The sequence below is a fragment of the Neopelma chrysocephalum genome, unplaced genomic scaffold (assembly GCF_003984885.1).
Source record: "Neopelma chrysocephalum unplaced genomic scaffold, ASM398488v2 Primary Assembly neopelma1_185628, whole genome shotgun sequence".
In the NCBI taxonomy this organism is placed as follows: Eukaryota; Metazoa; Chordata; class Aves; order Passeriformes; family Pipridae; genus Neopelma; species Neopelma chrysocephalum.
In genome coordinates this window covers 1-17,752 of record NW_020938748.1, presented here as the reverse complement: position 1 = coordinate 17,752, position 17,752 = coordinate 1, and the positions used below count along the sequence as shown (strand labels likewise).

Below are 17,752 nucleotides of genomic sequence, written 5' to 3'. Positions count from 1 at the left end.
CGGGCCCCGGCCGGGACGGCTCCCCCGCGCCTGACACGCGTCCCGCCCCTCCCCGCTCCCCATTGGCCGCCGGGGCAGCGCCGCGCGCAGGGATTGGCCCAAGAGCGGCGGCTCGGCCGGTGATTGGCGGGCGGCGGCGGAAGGAGCTGGCCGCTGGGGGGGCGGGGCAAGATGGCGGCGGTGCTGGAGGTGGAGGTTGGCGGCCCCGTCGAGCGCGATGTGGAGGAGGTGTGGGGGCTGCGCCGGGCCGGGCCGGGGGCAGCCGCGGAGGGGAGGGGGAGGCGGCTGCGGGGCCGGCAGCTCCACCGCGGGGGAGGCTGGAGGGGAGCCGCTCGGGCGAGGGGCCTGGGGGGCGCGGGGGAGCGGAGTCGGGGTGTACGCTGAGGGGTTCTGAGGGTCCCTGCAGTGGGAGAGAGGGAGTCTGGGGCACTCTGAGCTCGTAGGGCTTTGGGGCAGGTGGGTGTGGGGAGTGTTAGTGTTGGGGGGGGCTCTGGGGATCCCTGGCGCAGGGGAACACTGAGCGTCCCGCGGGCAGAGGGGCACTGGGGGCTTCGGGAGGCCCGTGGGGCAGCGGGACAGTGGAGGTCCCGGGGGCGGGAGGGCGAGGATGGAGGCTCGGCTGTTGTTCCCATGCTGGCTTTCAAATGTTCCTGGGGATGAAAAATTACAAAGCTGGAAACAAGAAATCTATTCGGAAAGCTGGAACTGGGAGCAGGGTGGTGTGTGTGTGTGCCACGGGCACCAGCACTGATGCCCCGGGCTTTGCAGGGGCTCTTTGCCGTCCCCTGTGCTTTATGATCGGGAGTTTTCTTTCCACTTGTAGAGAACCAGGAGAACCTGGGTCTGTTCTGTGTGGAGAACGTGGTTCCATCCTGCCTGCACTGTGTGTTACTGTAGGTGACTGCTGGTGCAGTCAGGTACTTTTCGGTGCTCTTCCTCAGGAATAGGTGGTTTCGCTTAAAAATTCTCAGATGCTGATGGTTATGTTGGAGAAGATTCCTGGCAGAGTCAAGCTGTGGAGATTCCCTGGTGTATGGCTGAGCTGTGGGAGCTTGTGCCTCCTCCCCACATCCTGTGTTGCTGTCAGAGCAGGTGCAGTGGGGTGATGGAGATTTAGAGCACAAAGCAATCACTGCCGCGTTGCTACTGGTTATATTTCTAAGATATTTTCTGGTGACTTTGTATGTAAAAATGTGAAAGATCCAAGGTCTCTGATGCTCAGAAGTGAAATTCCCATTTTTCATTCTGTCAGGAAGCTACTTTTGGGGCTGGCAGTGAGGGCATCAGGAGGAGGCAGCAGGTGAGGGAGTCCATATAGGACCTGTGCTTATCCCTGTGATTCCACACAATCCATGTCTGTCAGGGCAAAACCTGTCTGCTCGTGTTGTCCAGAGGTCTTGGCAGCTCTTTGGGCAGAGCAGGTTGCTGATGAATCACTAATGGTGGGGACCTGAAAGCAGTTGAACGTTCCCCTGGAATAAAGCCGAGTGTCCCGTGGCTCTGGCTCTGCCTGCAGGGAGCTTGGGCCTTCAACAAACGTTTAGTTTCCAATTATCCAAGTGTTTGATCACTTGGGACCTTTCTCCTCCCTGATCCTTGTTCCTGTGCTGTTTTATGAGCAGGAAGAAAGCAGAATTGAGATTCCAAAATCTCTCCAGACTTTCACTAAAGAATGTGCCTCTTCCCAACCTGCCTTGGTTGAACTTGCAGCACTTTATCTTCCCATTATGTCAGGTTGTTCCTGGTGGGTGCTGTGAGACAAAGACTGAGATTGGGGCTGTGGGAAAGGTGAGATCAGGGCTGGTGGCTGCTCTGGAGCTTTGAACTGAAATCAGCAGCTGCTTATTCTCCATCCTCAAGGCATTCTGCTTGCCTCCTTCACAGATTTAGAGCATAAGGAGATTAGAGCTGGCTCACAGCAGCGTGTGTGTGCCTGGAGATCCCCCCAGCTCCCTGGGCTCTGAGGAACGGCTGGTTCTGGTTTTGGTGCTGACCCTATCAACAGCCTTTGTGTTTTCCTTGAGGGGGTAATTCCATTGACTGTCCCAATGGTGGAGATGACAGGTTTGTGGAGGCTTTGGGGCATCAGGCCCTTGAAAAAGTGGGGAGTGGCACAAGGCTCTTCCAAAGGCCATCATACCACGTCCGAGGAGATGGTTAGACTTTAGTCCAAGGTATCCAGTTTCTCCCAGTCGTCACACAGGGGAGGTTGGGGATTTTAAGTGGATCATGAGTTGCAGAAGAGACAGAGAGCAGAAGAATCATTCTTAATTCCTAATTTTTTTTAAAAAAGCTTTTGTAAGAGCTGTAGTTGGTTGCACACTGGGTCCTGTGTTGATGTGGCAGCTGGAGGAGGCTGCAGCAGGAGTGGGCTGGTGCTCAACACTTGATAGAGCTGATCTTTAGCTGCTTCACCCTCGTTGTTCTTGTCTAACCCCCTGGTAGAGATTTACAGGCGGAGGTTCTTCAATGTTGTCATCAGGGATAGGAAGAGACCCAAAAACCCCCAAGAGACCCAAAAACTGGGTATTAAAATAAGATGCCCCCAAACTAAAAATAGAATGAATGCTTGCTGGTGAGCCCAGGTGCTTCCTTCACCATCACTGTTCATTTTTAGCCCCAACCCAAAACTTCTGTGCTGAGAGTGTGCAGATCAAGGAGGGGTTAGCTGGAAGATCTGGCTTGGGAGGGCTGCTCTGCCAAGTCCTGTCTGACAGTCATCAGATGCCTCCCAACATCCCTTATGTCATGTCCTGGCCCCCCTTAATAAAGTTATTTCGGGAGCTTTGAGCTCTGGGAAATCTGGTGAATCTCAGTCCTTGTGATTGAGACAAAATTGTGTCTGGTGCTGTGGATGTGTGGTTGGCTTGGAAGCACAGCTTGGAGGAACCTCTGTGCAATATCAATAGGATTTCCACAGGGGCTGCTGGAAGAATTTGGAGATTTGGGGAAGATGCTGAAGCAAAGAGGCTGGGAAGTGTTTCCCAAGGCAGGGCTGACTCTGTGGATGGCGTGGCTGCTGGTGTGGTACGGAGGAGTGAGCAGAGCCACTGTATAGGGGTAAAAAAATTGGTGTGGTTGGAAGGTGCTTGTCAAACATCCTTATTCAGCAAGGATGGGGCCAGAGCCTGGGGGGAGCAGGGATCTCCTGGGGGGAGGCAGTGGAAGCACCTGCGTGACTCCCAGAGCTTGCAGAGGGATCGACCTACACTGGAGCCAACAAGCGTTGGGGTTTCTCAGCTTCTCCTGTGTGCAGTGACTAGTTTTTAAATCTCTTTTTTTCCTGTTTGTATCGGAAGAGTTGTTCTTGCTCCAGTTTGTGTCACAGCAACTGAACTGATGGCTCTGGACTGGCTGTTTTAGGAGCAGAGGCGCTCGGGGAATTTGGTCGATACAAACACCCTCCTCGGTGTCGGTGTCAGGTTGTCACCGCCTCCCCACGGGTTCTGACACAAGCCAGCGAGCTCCAACACGGATTTCCGTAGCTCTAGGTTTTGCATCTGGGTCCTGAAGTACTTCTCAAGGGCCTCAGGAGCTGAATCTCTCTCAAGTGTTGCTCTGGGGTGAAGCTCAGCAGACGTTCCACATCGGGCAGACAGATTGCTGCTGTGTGTCTTTCCCCGCCTCCTCCCCCTGGGGTGTCATTAGGCACCGCAGGGGAAGCAGGGCAGCTGCGTGTGCCCTCAGCCAAGCCCTGCTGCGATGGGAGCTGCTGGCTCTGAGACACCTTTGTGCTGGCAGTGGTGCACCGGGCAGGCGAGGCTGAGGGCTGTGCCATGCCAGGGAGAGCCCTGGGGTAAAGGTTGAAGCCAAGCCCATGGCCCTGTACCCAGTGGGGCGAGGTGGAGCCTGTTCCTGTGTACACATCTCTGCTGTGTGTGCAGGAAGGAGTGATATCAAAGTCCTTGCTATGGCTTGTTTCCAATTTCCATCCCCAATGCCTCGGCAATGCTGGAGTGTTTCCAGCCCCATGAGGATTTCTAAACCCCGTGTGTACGTTCCCAGCCCCAGACGAGCTGCTCTTGGTTTAATCTGAGTTTGTGTCTCACCAAGAAAAGGCAACGGGACCCAGAGCTGTGGGATTCACTCCCTGGTGCTGTGGGTCAGTGTACTGCCCGGTCTGTGAGCCTGTGTGGGGACATGATTGGGGCTGGAGGGTCCTCAGCAATTAGGTGAAGACATCGAGTGAAGATTTTGTGAAGGTAAAGATTTTGCCTAGAGAAGCTGTGGAATCCCTGTCCCTGGAAGTGCTCAAAGCCAGGTTGGATGGGGCTTTGAGCAACCTGGTCTAGTGGAAGGTGTCCCTGCCTGTGGCAGGGGGATAGGAACAAGAGCTTTAAGGTCTTTCTGACCCAAACCATTCTGTGATTCTATGATTCTATATAAAGCTCCAAGCGAAAGCTGAAATGCAGTGTCAAAGCTCCCCCCACTCCTCCCCTGTCCAAAAGTGAGAGTATTCACACAAAATCTCACTGGAGAAGATGGATTACATGAGCCCATTGTCAATCGTCACTAATAACAGCAGCTCCTGTCACTCTTGAGTTACTCCTGCCCATAACATTTGGGAGGAACTTCCAGCCATTTCAGCAAAGCAAAGCCTAAATCTTTCTTTTTCTGTAATTTTGAAATTTTTTTTAGCACTATTTCGTTGCTGGTGTGCAGATACTGTCCCCTGTCCTGCAGCCTGGTGGGATTTTGGACTGCATTTGCATTGGCTACACTGGGATGACCATTCCGTGCCCCGAGATGCCGGGCAGGGTTGTGAACATGGGATTTAAACCAATTCTCTGGTAGTGGTGGTGTGGGATAGTGGGCAGAGCCTCAGCTCCAGTAAAATAGGGAAGTGGAGGTGGCAGAGGAGCAGGGGTGCTCACCGCTTTCCCTGTGCGGCCTGGGAGGGTGAAAGGACAACTTGATGATCTTGGAGGTCTTTTCCAACCCAACCTATTCTATGATTCTATGATTCTCTGGGCTGTGCTGTCACCATGGGCACATCCAGGTTTGTTATTTAAAGTATGTGAATCCAGAGATTCCTTCTTCAGGTTCTCAGAGAGCAATCCTGGAGGTCTCACGGGATGGCTGTCGGCACGGGTCAGGGTCTCACCAGGAGATAAAGGAGCCGGGTGCTGTGTTCCTTGTGGTGAACAGGCAGCACAGCCACACAGAGTCCTGCTCATCGTGCTGCTCAGGAGGGTGAAGGGAACGAGTTACCCATTCTGTGGTGCTGCTGCTGCTCCCAAACTCCAGTGGCTGATTTCATGGGTGTTTTTCTTGTCTCCCTAGGTTGACCTCTCGCACTTGTCCCCAGAGGAGAGATGGAGGTGAGTGTGCTGGGAGGTGAATCAGTGCATACAGCTCGAGCCAGCTCCTGGTCCGGGCCGGAGCGACGGCAGCACAGCCCGTGTTCACAGTGGGAGAGGACAGGGTCAGCATTTTTTGCTGAGGGGAAGTATGAACTGTCTTAAAAGGCATGTTTTTTCTTTTAAACTACTTGCTAAATATTAGAATCACAGAATAGTTTAGGTTGGAAAAGCCACCTGAGACCATCAAGTCCAACCATTCCCCCAGCACTGCCAAGGCCACCACTCACCCACGTCCCCAGGCACCACATCCACACCTCTGTTAAATCCCTCCAGGGATGGGGGCTCCCCCAATGCCTTGGGCAGCTGTGCCAGGGCTGGACAACCCTTTCTGTGAAGAAATTTTCCCAAATGTCGAACCTAAACCTCCTGTGGCACTATCTGGGGCTGTTTTTTCTCTTGTTCTGTCACTTGTTACCTGGAAAAAGAAACCAACCCCCACCTCAATCAACCCTCCTGTCAGGGAGTTGCAGAGCCAGAAGGTCCCCCCTGAACCTCCTTTTCTCCAGGCTGAGCCCCCCCAGCTCCCTCAGCCTCTCCTCATCAGTCTTGTGCTCCAGACCCTTCCCCAGCTGTTGCCCTTCTCTGGACACCCTCCAGCCCCTCAGTGTCTGCCTTGTAGTAAGGGGCCTCAGAAATCCTCCTTTTCCCTAAACTAAACCAATTTCAGCCAGATGTTTATTGAAAATCACAGTGAGACTGGTCTCTCGGTATTGCACCAGTACAGGCTGGGGGTCGACCTGCTGGAAGGTGGAAGGATGCTCTGTGGAGAGGGATGTGGGGGTCCTGGTGGACAACAAGCTCCCTCTAAGCCAGCAGTGTGCCATGGGGGCCAAGAAGGCCAGTGGTGTCCAGGGGGGCACTGGGAAGAGCATTGCCAGCAGGTTGAGGGAGGTGATCCTGCCCCTCTGCTCAGCCCTGATGAGGCACATCTGCAGTGCTGTGTCCAGCTCTGGGCTCCTCAGGACAGGAGGAGAGACATGGAGCTCCTGGGGCAGGTCCAGCGGAGGCTGCAGGGATGCTGAAGGGATGGAGCATCTCTGGGAGCAGGAAAGGCTGAGGGAGCTGGGGCTGTTCAGCCTCCAGAGGAGACACTGAGAGGAGCCCTCCCCAATGTGTGTCAGTGTCTGTAGGGAGGGGGCAGAGGATGGACCAGGCTCTGCTCGGGGAGGCCCAGCAATGGCACAGGAGGAACGGGCAGGAACTGATGCCCAGGAAGTTCCACTGTAGTCCCTTCCAACCTGACCCATTCCCTGAGTCTGTGATTCTGTGTTAATTTTTAGAGGATGACTTAAAATCAGAGAATTTGGCATATTTATTGCGTTTGGATTTTTTTTTCTTCTAATTTGAACCGTATCATCACCTGGAGACCAAGACATAAGGATGTCACAGCTCTTAATTCCACCTTGCTTTTTGGTCAAACAGCCCAAGCTGCAAAGAAACCCCAGGTATCTGGTGAGCATCAGTCTGGAAATCACTTGTTCCAGCATGCTCATGGTGGAGGGAAGCGATTTGCTGGTACTTGGGGGTTTTGTTAGGTGTCAACTGTCCCCCATCCTTGACCCTTGCAGCCTTTCCCTTGCTGGGCAAGAGGGAAAAATGGTGTTGGTGGCTCTGAACCTGGGCTGAGAGTTTGGTAATGAGAATTGACACACACTCGGGGGTCAAACATTGCAATGTGCTCTAGGAGGACCGTGCTTCATCTGGGAGGTTGGAACAGATGACCCCACCAGTGGTCCCTTTAACCTTGCCCATTGTGGGATTATGAGTTATGTGGACCGTACACTCCATGTTCGTTAGTTCAGGTAGGTCAGTGGGAGTTCTCCACCTCATTCACACCTGGATGGGCTGGGTGTTGTTCTTGACTTTCACAGCATGGAAATGAGCTGGTCCCAGAGCAACCTTCTGTCCTTTCTCCCGTGGATTGTTCACAGCCCTCGACTCCAGGATTCTTCTTTGAGCTGTTTTTCTGTCTGGTGTTGCCGGCTCTCCCGAGGTGCCTGTCCCCCGCTGTGCAGTCTGTGCCTGTGCTTTTCAGCCGCCTTTTCCCGGTCGTTGCAGGGTGGAGCACGCACGGATGCACGCCAAGCACCGCGGGCACGAGGCCATGCACGCCGAAATGGTCCTCATCCTGATCGCCACGCTGGTGGTGGCACAGCTCCTCTTGGTTCAGTGGAAGCAGCGGCACCCTCGCTCCTACAACGTAAGTTCCGCCTCAGGCTGGAGGTGAGCGTTGACTGACACCCTCCTTTTGCCAATGAGAAGTGTGTTCCTGGTTTTCCTATTGTCTGGTGTTGGGATTCCCTTGACTTCCCAGCGGCATGGGGGGATTTTAAGTAGGGATGAGGATGGATGGACCTGAAGGCCTCAGGTTTCGCTGGAAGCGATACCAGTAACTCCGTGTGACGTGGTGCCTTGGCACCCGGGATTGACAAGGTGTTGTCCAGAGGGAAGCTGCATTTTGTGGGAGCTTTCTCGGAAGCAATGGGAGCTCCTTGCTGCCAGGACCGTGGGTTTGATGGTACCTGCAGCACTCTGCTGAGCAGACCTGCCACTTGCCAATGCCACTAGCTGGGTGGCTGGGTCTGTTATTTAACTGAACTAACTTCACTCTGACTTCCTTGTCATAATAGTAATGATAATATTATCATAATTAATGTTTCCTGGGAGTACCCTGTAATCCTCTGAACTTTGAACCGAAGCTGTTTGCCCATTTCCCTCCAGCGGCACCACGAGAGCTCAGCTGCACAGCTGTAGATCCATTTGGGAATAGGCTGGAGTGCAGAGACAAGCCAAAACCTTCTCGCCTTGTGTAATACCTGTCTGTGGCTGCAGCGTCAGGACCCTGGGAAGGCAAAGGTTTATGAAGCTGCCTTACAGCAACTGGTTGGGTGGACCATCTCCTGTACCTTACTCTGGAGATGGTTCCTCTGCATTCTCCCTCCAGCTCTATCCTTTGCTACCAAAAATCACCTGACTGCTGCCTCTGACTCCCTCACAAAATCACAGAACCGTTTGGGTTGAAAAAGCCCTCCAAGATCATGGAGTCCAACGAGCACTGCCAAGCCCACCACTAACCCTTGTTCCCAGGTGCCACATCCACGTCTTTTGAATCCCTCCAGAGATGGTGACTCCACCACTGCCCTGGGCAGCCTGTGCCAGGGTTTGATCACCATTTCAGGGAAGGAATTTTCCCAATATCCAACCTAAACCTTCCCTGACACAACTTGAGGTCATTTCCTCTTGTCCTGTCCCTTGTTACTTGAGAGCAGAGCCTGACCCCACCTGGCTCCCCCCTCCTGTCAGGGAGTTGCAGAGAGCAAGAGGGTCCCCTCTGAGCCTCCTTCTACCCAGGCTGCACCCCATCAGACTCATGCTCTCAGCCGAGCTCTGAGCTGTTTTCTGGGTGCCACAGACCAAATCTCCGCAGTTTCCTGGTGCTTTTCAGGGCCCTTTGATGCAGGCAAGAGAATGGCTGCCACGACTGTCAGGATGTTTCTGATGTCTGAGGAGCAGAGAAGCAGCTCCGAGTGCCTTTCCTCTGTTCCTGCAGATGGTGACCCTCTTCCAGATGTGGGTAGTGCCTCTGTATTTCACGATCAAGCTGTACTGGTGGCGGTTCCTGGTGATCTGGGTGCTCTTCTCAGCAGTCACAGCTTTTGTCACCTTCAGGGCAACTCGAAAGCCTCTGGTACAGACAACACCCAGGTTCGTCCATGTGTTCCTGAGGAAACTTCTCAGCCCCAGAGTAACCATTACAAGGAGTTTTTTCCAGTTTCCCTGCCACAGATGACTGTGTTAAGCTTTGCATCCTGGGAGCCTGGTGTGAAGGACTTTAGTGGCTGCTGGCAGCCAGCCTGATCCATCTGGTACCCGGGTGGGTGGTGGAAAGGCGGATTCCACGTGGGCTGGTATCCTCACCCAGGGCATTCCCGGTGTGCAGCATGCTTCCTTATGGCCTTTGGAGATCCTGAGGTTTCTAGTTTGGAAATCAAGACTGTGAGCAGCCCATGGCAGGTTGAATTAGGAATGTAAAGCTCTTGCCCATGTGTAGGGGTAGGTGATGTGTCTGCAAAAACACTGTGGGTTTGAAAAATAAAACTCTTCGGGTGATTGGCACAGTTTCATTCAGGAAAAAATGAAATTGTTAAATTCTTTGTTTTAATTCTTTACAGGCTGGTTTATAAATGGTTTCTACTAATATACAAGATCAGCTATGCAACTGGGATCGTGGGGTACATGGCTGTCATGTTTACACTCTTTGGTCTTAACTTATTATTCAGGTGAGTGAATCTTTCCCACTTCTGAGGCAATGGGGTCTGACATGCCATTGAGTATTACTCTGGAGAAACAGTTGTCTTGGCAATCTGATTAATGGCACCAAAGAGACTCTTGGGGTGTCCTTTTGCTCCTGAGAGGATCGTGGGTGAGGTGCTGGTACCTGAACTGGTCCAGGTTGCTGGAGAGCCCTTTTTCCAGCTCAGCTCTCGGCAGCTCCCTCAGCTCTGTGGTGTCCGGTCTGAGGGCAGCAGTGGGATTTTCTTTGCTATACTGATGAAGATGTACCTGCAAGAAGCAGCCAGCCCAGAGGTGGCGGCAGAGGAGTCTAGTCCAAGTCAGCTTCATGTTTAGAGAGGTTGACTACTTCTCTGGAATATTCTCTAGAATCGTATCTTCTCTGGAATATGGTAAGAGTGGCTTTGCCCTGAAAAAAACCTCTTGATGGTTGGGCTTTTCTGTTGTAGAATCAAACCAGAAGATGCAATGGACTTTGGCATCTCCCTCCTGTTCTACGGTCTTTACTACGGAGTGCTGGAGCGGGACTTTGCCGAGATGTGTGCGGATTACATGGCCTCCACCATTGGGGTGAGTTCACCAGGGGCTGTCCCCCGGGCCAGAGTCATCCCCATATGTTGGTCCTGGCAGCAGCTTTGGCCTCCCTCCAATGGGAAAGTGCATCAAACTTCCCCCTCAAGGAAGGGTCCCTGGCTGTAATGTAGCAAGAGTTGCTCTGAGAGCCTTCCTGAAGAGTGAAGCCTCTGCTGGGTCCCCTCATCCCCAGAAGGACAGGAAGTACTTCCCCAGGAGCGCGGTGTGGCACTGGCACACGTTGTTCAGAGACTTCTGCTGTCCCTGTGGACAGAGGGCTTGGTGGCCCAGAATCTGTAGCCCACTCGTGTGGTATCAAAATAACCCACTCCACTAAAAACATGTGACGTAGGACACCAGCGAAGTAGGTCATATTTCTTCTTTTCAGCAGCCGTTTAGGGTCTTGGACTTTGTCTTTCCCCCTCCTCTTCCTTTCTGAGCTTTCTGCTGCTGCTTCTTGAGGTTCTGCTCCAGCCTCTCACGGGCCACAGTGCAACACCTTGGCACAGCTCAGGTCTCTCTCAGATCTCCAGGGCTCTGTCAGATGCTCAGAGCAAAAATGTGCCAGGACTCTGAGGGAGGCATGTTTTTGCTGATGATACTAAACCAGGAGAGGCTGTGGCCTCTTAGGAGTGAGAGCTGGACAGACGAGAGAGCTGGGCAAGCTTCAGCCATGTGAATTTTAGCAGGGCAAGTGCCAAGATTCTCCTCCTGGGGTGGCATAATCCTGGTTACAGGTACAAATTTGAAGACAAGAGCCTGGAGAGAGTCCTGTGGAAAGGGATTAGGGAGTTGAGGTTGACAGCAAGTCCCTCAGCATGGGAAGGGGGTGCATGGGGCTGGGATGTGATGGGCCACCGCATCACTGAGCAGCTCCCTGTCCTGTTGTAGTTGTTTCCCGCAGCCGGACCTGTAACAAGGTTTTTAAGCCCCAAAGGCCGAGGCGACTCCCGGGGTGCTGACCCCAGCCCTCCTTAGAGCTTAGCCGTGCCACCGCGGGCGTGGGACACGTGTCCTCCCGCTGTCACCGCTCTCCCTCTGCTCTGCCCTCGCTCAGTTCTACAGCGCCTCGGGAATGCCCACCAAGCACCTCTCCGACAGCGTCTGCGCCGTCTGCGGCCAGCAGATCTTCGTGGACGTCAACGAGGAGGGGATCATCGAGAACACCTACCGCCTCTCCTGCAACCACGTGTATCCTTCTCTGCAGGTGCCAGCCCCTCGCCTCGCTGGCCCCACGCTGGGCTGGGCAGCAAGGAGCTCCTGCCCCACGGCTTCTCCCACAATGGGTGAAGAAAAGCCCGTCCTGGGACTCGGGGCTGTCTGGCTGAATTTGCATGTGATCCATGGCTGTGTCTCCACTGACTCAGCATCCATGAAATCACTTGGTTGCCACCTCCATGTGTATCACAAGTGGTTATTTCCTCTTTCTTCCCTTCCCCAGCTCCCTCTGCTCGGCCATGGAGCTGCACCTCACTTTCCACCTGCCTTTGCCAAATCCGCTGTGACCTGTCTGCCTGGCAGTGGCAGCTCTGATGGTGTGAGGTTGGGACATGCCCTGCTCTGTGCCACACTGGCCCCTCATCAGAGACCCAGTGCAGTGGGTGCTGTCTGAGTCTCCGTAAGGAAAAATCAGGGGGAAACACTGCTGGCCCCCCTCTGAAAACAGCCCCCAGGTCCAGCACTGCTGGTCGCTGCCTGCTCTGATCACAGCCTGTCAGCTTCCTCCTTTCCCAGAACTCCTCCAGGGTTTCCGGGACTCTGGAGTCACTCAGCCCTTCCCATCAGCTGATTGATGTGAAGTGGGTTTTGAAAGTGGAAGTTCTGGTTGTTGCTCAGCCCCAGCTGAGACAGGTCAGGGTTTTTTCTCTGTGGTGACTCAGCCTGGAAGGGGAATGTCCTCTGGCACCGCGTGCATTACTGCCTGCGAGGTGGTTTCCAAACTGGGCCTAGGCAAAGGTCATGCTGGCAAAACTCATGGCCTAAATTTAACTGTTAGGGACTGTTTGTGAGATTTATGGCTGACTCGTGCAGAGTCTGGGACTATGGCAGCACGGGGTTGTGTGGTTGTCAGAGGAGCTGGTCTATGCTCCTGGTGGTCCTCTGGGGTGAGGGCTGGCTGGGCACCCCTGGATCTGTGGCTCCAGGGCTGACAACGGAGTGACTCCTGTTGCTAACTCACTGGCATGCCCCCTTGGTTTGAGCAGCAGAGAGATTCTGGGGGAAGTTTGTTTGCTCAGTGACACCCTTGTGCGTGGCAAGTGGGCTGCAGCCCCCTCATGTTTCCCTGTAACTTCTCCAGGCAGTGCTCAGTCGTGCACATCCTTGTGACGGAGCATAGCAGTAAGTCAGACCCTGGGAGAAATTCCATAAATATCTTGTCAGTCCCCAAGAAGCCTTTGAAGAAGGCTTCCAAAATGCACACAGTTCACAGAGCTCTCCCAGACTGTCTGAACCTTCCCAGTGTTGGGCACCATCAGTGAAGGGTTTCAGTCTCCCCGGTGCCCATGCGTTGGTCAGGCCATCATTCTGCCTCCCTGGTCCCATCCTGCTGCCCTGTGAGCGCCTTCTGCATTCCCTGGAAGCTGATGCACCTTCTAGGAAAGGTCTGTGGTTGTGCAATGCCCCGTCCTCATGCAGTGGGATGTTTCCTTGGCCTGGGGGGACTTTCTTAGGCTTGGTGGTTCCCTCCTCGCTTAGTCATGTGTGCCCCTCTTCCTCTAGTTCCCCTTAACCTGCCGCTCCCCAGGTTTCATGAGTTCTGCATCCGTGGCTGGTGCATTGTTGGGAAGAAGCAGACGTGTCCATACTGCAAAGAGAAGGTGGATCTCAAGAGGATGTTCAGTAATCCGTATCCTTTCTTCTGCTGGGAGCCAGCACTGTGGGAAGGAGAGCAGTGGGTAGAGCACATAAGGGGTGAGGGGCTCGTCTTACCCTGGGTAAGCCACTGCAGCCCATGACAGTGGCAGAGACCCTACAAAACCCAAGGCAAGCCTGGCCACAGCTTTCCCTCTGTGAGGACCCGTGTCTGTCCTTCCCTGGGTGCCGGTGTTCCTCCCTCCCTGGGCACCCGTGTTCTCTGTCCCTGCTTTGGGGCACCTTTGGGTGGCTCCTGGGTGGGCCGTGCTCCTCTCACCCATCTCCCCATGGCTCTTTAACTCCTTCCTGCCCAGCTGGGAGAGGCCTCACGTAATGTATGGGCAGCTGCTGGACTGGCTGCGCTACCTGGTGGCCTGGCAGCCGGTGATCATCGGACTGGTCCAGGGAATCAACTACATCCTGGGGCTGGAGTAAGCGCAGGCGGTGGGGAGCCGCAGAGCCACGAGAGGACGCGTGCCCAGGGCCGGGGACAGTTGCCACCAGGGATGCTGGCTTTGCTCCATCACCTCTCAGGACCTCGGCCACCCCTGAGGACAGCAGCATTGGGGCCCCTCCTGCCAGAGCTGAGGGAGGATTTTTTTAAAAAGCAATTATTTTAATGAGCGTATTTAAAACTTTCTATTGCAGCTGAAAAGAGACACTTGTCCCTTTCCCTGCCCCTCTCGGGTCCTTCGCAGCACCCCTCTGGGCTGAGCTTTGGGCTGGGGGCTGTTCTCCGGCTCCCTCCTGCTGCTCTGCCAGGGGAGGCCAGGGGGAGAAGGGCCGAGGCTTTGCCGGCTCCGACGCTGGCACCCCGGAGCAGCCTTGCTGGCAGCGAGGATGGGATATGGGGGCTGCAGAGGAGAGGCTGGAGCCCAGTGCCCTGAAAGAGGGGACAGAGGGATGCCTGGCAACCCCAGGCTGCTGGGTCCCCTTCTGGGTGCCATGGGTGTGCCGGGAGGAACCAAGCTGCTCACTGGCACGGTGATGGTGGGCTCTGTCTCGGGGAACCCTTTTATATGCTCCCAAATTTTCTATGTTTCTCCCTGGAGGCCAGCGTCATCCCCTGGCTGTTCGGGGTTGTCAGCCAGGGCATGGAGTGGGACCGGTGCTGTTCCTCTCTCTGCGCCCTTTTGGGTGACGGTGACGGTACATCAAGAGCAGCCCAGGAGCGGGTGCCCCTGCCCCAGGGTGCGGGGGCCTCCTCTCTGGGTGTTGCTCTTCTTGGCACTGGAATAAAAGGGATGGAGCGAAGGTTGGGCTGGTGCTGGCATTTCCTTGCCCCGGCATTGCACCATGGCATCCTCCTGGCCGTGCCGGCGGGAGCCGTGCCGCAGTCCTGCTGGTGTGAGGGGCCTCAGGCTCATTTTTTGGCACTGGGTGGGGGCAAAGTCCCCCGAGGGCCAGTGGTGGTATTTTGGCATGCAGATACTTGAGCCATATTGTCTGAGGAGACTGGGTTCTGGTGAGGGGCTATGAGGCAGCTCCTGGCTCAGGGGATTTGGGAAGTGGCCACAGCAGTGGCATGGCCGTGGGCACCACGTGGGCTGTGTGCCCCCCCTCCCCAGGGAACCCCAGCGCCTGCTGCATCATCTGGTTTTTCTTTCGGGTGAAACCACATTGCAGTGTCGTGCCAAACACCGAAATAAGAGTCCTGGAAATGGAGACCTGGCACTGGGTTTTTCTTGATCGTCTTCCCCGCTCCAGGGTGAGGCCATGGTTCCTCCTTTCAGCTCTCCCAGGGGGACAGATATCGTATGGATGGCAAACAAGCACCTGTGGCACCCAGAGCTCAACTGGTTGGTGTTGGTGGGAGCAGGGAGGTGGCAGAGGAGCACTGGGTGCTGCCATGAGAGCGGCCTCTGGCCCGTCACTGCCCACTGGACAGCCGTGGGTGCTGTGGGGAGGATGTGGCTGCTGACCTCAGCCCAGCAGGAGGACAGGGACGTGTTGCACTTGGCAGGTCCCCAAGATAAACGTTCCTGTTCCCGCCACCTTTCTACCCTGCTGGGAACAGGGATAATGAAACTCGCTGGGGAATTAGGGACTTTTTACCAGGCAGTGCCTGGGCCTGCAGCTCAGGTGGCTGCTTCTGCCCCGTGGCTGTGCCTGCGCTGGCTCCTGGGCTTGAGGGTGCTGGGGAACGGGGCTGGTGGGTCGTGTAAACCGTGTCTGCTGCCAAGGGGCTGGCTCAGGGGATGAGGGGGCTCTGCTGTGGGACAGGGGAGAGGGGCCTGGTCCTGCCCCTGCTCAGGCTTCCCACAACCAAGCACCAGCGTGAAGCCTGGGTTGGGTCCTGGGGGGTTCCTCTCTGCTAAGCTGTTGTCCTGCCCCAGCTGGGGCACCCAGGGGTCAGCAGCCAGGGCTCCCCCCACCCGCTGTGCATGCTCAGTCCCCCGGGGGCTTAACCCGCCTCCCTCTCCTCTTGTGCAGACCCTGCCTTGCCCCTGACCCCAGAGTGTCGGGGGCAAACCCGCATGTCCCAGAGTCCTGTGACGCCCCTTGGCTCAGCCAGTGCCCCGCGTGATGGACACGGGGGCCCAACCGAGCCCCGCTCCTTCATCCCTGGGGGGTCCATGGATGCTCGCACAGGAGCGGGTGGGACACACCGTGTGCTGATCCTGGGCTTGCCTGAGGGACGTTGGCCCCAGGCGTAGGGGACATGGAGCATAGGGGGCGTGGAGTGCTGGGGACAGCGGGCACGTTCTGGGAACTAGGGGACAGGGGGGCACGGGCCCTATGGACACGCAGCGGGGCCGGTGCGGGTCGTGGCACCGCGCCAGGTCGGCGGGGCCGGGGGCGGCTGTCGGTGAGTCACGGTGCTGCCGCTCGCCCCGCCCCGGGGCCGCCCCATAAAGCGCCGCCGCCGCCAGCGCCGCCGCCCCATGGCTGAGCCACGGCATGCCCGTACGGAACGGGGAGGGGACAGCACTGAGGGATCCCGGGAGGGGCATGCCGGGGGGAACGGGACCATCCCGGGCTCATGGCATGCTGGGGAGGCGCTGGGGAGGCGCTGGGTGGATCATGGTTAACTGGGGGGATGCGAGGGGACGGGACCATCCTAGACTTGGGGAGTGCTGGGTGAGGATGGGGAGACCATGGCCTGCTGGGGGGACCATGGCCTGCTGGGGGGAATGCTGGGGAGATGCGAGGGGACGAGCCCGGGGGTGGCTGGGGGGAGGTGCTGGGGGGACCGTGACCAGCTGGGAGGATGCTGAGGGGACGGAACCATCCCAGGCTCGTGGGGAGCATCCCGGCATGTCCAGCACTGAGCTCCATCTCTGCCTGCAGGGCTCCTGGGACTCCCTGCCTGGCTCCTCCTGCTTCTGCCCTGCTGGGCCCTGGCTGTTCTCTGTGCAGGTAGGTGGGGGTTACCGGGTGAGCCGGGGAGGCCAGGTCACCTCTGGGCTCTGTGCCCCTCGAGGGGCCTGTGCAGGGTTCTGGGGGTGAGGAGTGCTCCCATCCCTCAATGGCACCCTGCCCTCTGACCCACCCCAGAGATGTGGGGTCTCAAAGGGTCGCTTTTGACCTCCTGCCTTACTCCACTCTGCTCCCCCAGGTGCCATGGCCCTGCAGCTCCCCAGCATCACCATCCTGCGGATGCCAACAGAGGCCCCCCATCCAGGTGAGAGACCCCTGGGGCCATGGCAGGGATGGCCTAGGGATGGGGAAGCTGCAGTGAGCCCCCCAGCTGGGGGAGGCACAGTGGGGTCAGCTCCTGCGCCAGCCCCCGGCACACACACAGGGTGCATCTTCCACCCACAGCCAAGACTTTGGGTTGCTGACGAGGTGGAGGGACTGTGACTGTGGCCAGCCTGAACGGGGGGGGCACTGGGGACCCTTGCAGCCCCCCTGATCCCCACGTCCCCTCCGGCTGCAGGTGAGAGTGTGACGGTGTCATGCGAGGCGACGAGTGGGCTCCCAGAGCTGACGCTGCTCTACTGGCTGGGGAACGGCTCCTTTGTGGAGAGCCTGTACCCGGACGGGGCCGTGCATGAGGGGCCAGTGCAGTGAGTATGGGGATGGGGGACATGGGGGGGCAGAGGCAGCGGGGTGGTCCTGGGGCAGGGACCCCGGATCTGCCAGCCCAGGGTGGGCACTGATGGGTCCCCCCCTGGGTCTGCAGAGAGGAGCTGCGGGGCTCGGGGGCGGCCCTGCGCCGTGACCTGCACTTCAGCTCCTTCGACACCCGGCACCTGCTCACCAACTTCACCTGCGTGGTGCTCAGTCCCTTCGGTGTGGACACCAGGGAGGTGCGATGGCCCCAGCCAGCACCAGCCCCTGCCAACTGTCGAGAGCGGGGGGCTGGGCTGAGACCAGGGAGACACTCGTGAGGGGTGAGCCCCGCAGTGAGGGTCCCTGCTCCAACAGCCCCGCACCGCTGTGTGCGCCTGGGACACCTCCAGGGAGGCCCATCTCCGTGACCTGCTGTGGGGACCACATGGCCCCACATGTGCCAGGCCACTGAGCCTGGGGCTTCTGGTGCCTGGGCCAATCCCTGCCCCGCCTGTAGCTGGCTATGGGACCCCAGGGTTTATTAAAGTACATCGAGGCTGCCCCGTTGTCACCTGCATCCTGGGGATGTGCTGCCCATGAGTGCACGGGGCACCTGTGGGATGAGGAGGGAGGGAGAGGAAGTGGCCCTGGTGCCCACGAAGGGCAGGATC

At 56.9% G+C, this 17,752-nt stretch overlaps 2 protein-coding genes across 2 annotated transcripts; both read left to right on the top strand.

Annotated features, from left to right (window-relative positions):
- Window positions 1-129: 129 nt before the first annotated feature.
- On the top strand, window positions 130-13,705 carry LOC113962883 (RING finger protein 121). The gene is made up of 9 exons (XM_027673671.1): window positions 130-228; window positions 5,284-5,321; window positions 7,422-7,563; window positions 8,914-9,068; window positions 9,536-9,643; window positions 10,106-10,226; window positions 11,287-11,420; window positions 12,976-13,077; window positions 13,400-13,705. Exons 1-9 carry the CDS (start codon window positions 172-174, stop codon window positions 13,518-13,520), a joined length of 978 nt encoding a protein of 325 aa, XP_027529472.1. The 5' UTR covers window positions 130-171; the 3' UTR covers window positions 13,521-13,705.
- Window positions 13,706-16,228: 2,523 nt separating this feature from the next.
- On the top strand, window positions 16,229-17,723 carry LOC113962885 (interleukin-18-binding protein-like). Its single transcript, XM_027673673.1, has 4 exons — window positions 16,229-16,445; window positions 16,645-16,710; window positions 16,966-17,095; window positions 17,212-17,723. The coding sequence occupies exons 2-4, from the start codon at window positions 16,650-16,652 to the stop codon at window positions 17,417-17,419; spliced, it is 399 nt and encodes a 132-aa protein (XP_027529474.1). The 5' UTR covers window positions 16,229-16,445; window positions 16,645-16,649; the 3' UTR covers window positions 17,420-17,723.
- Window positions 17,724-17,752: the final 29 nt, after the last annotated feature.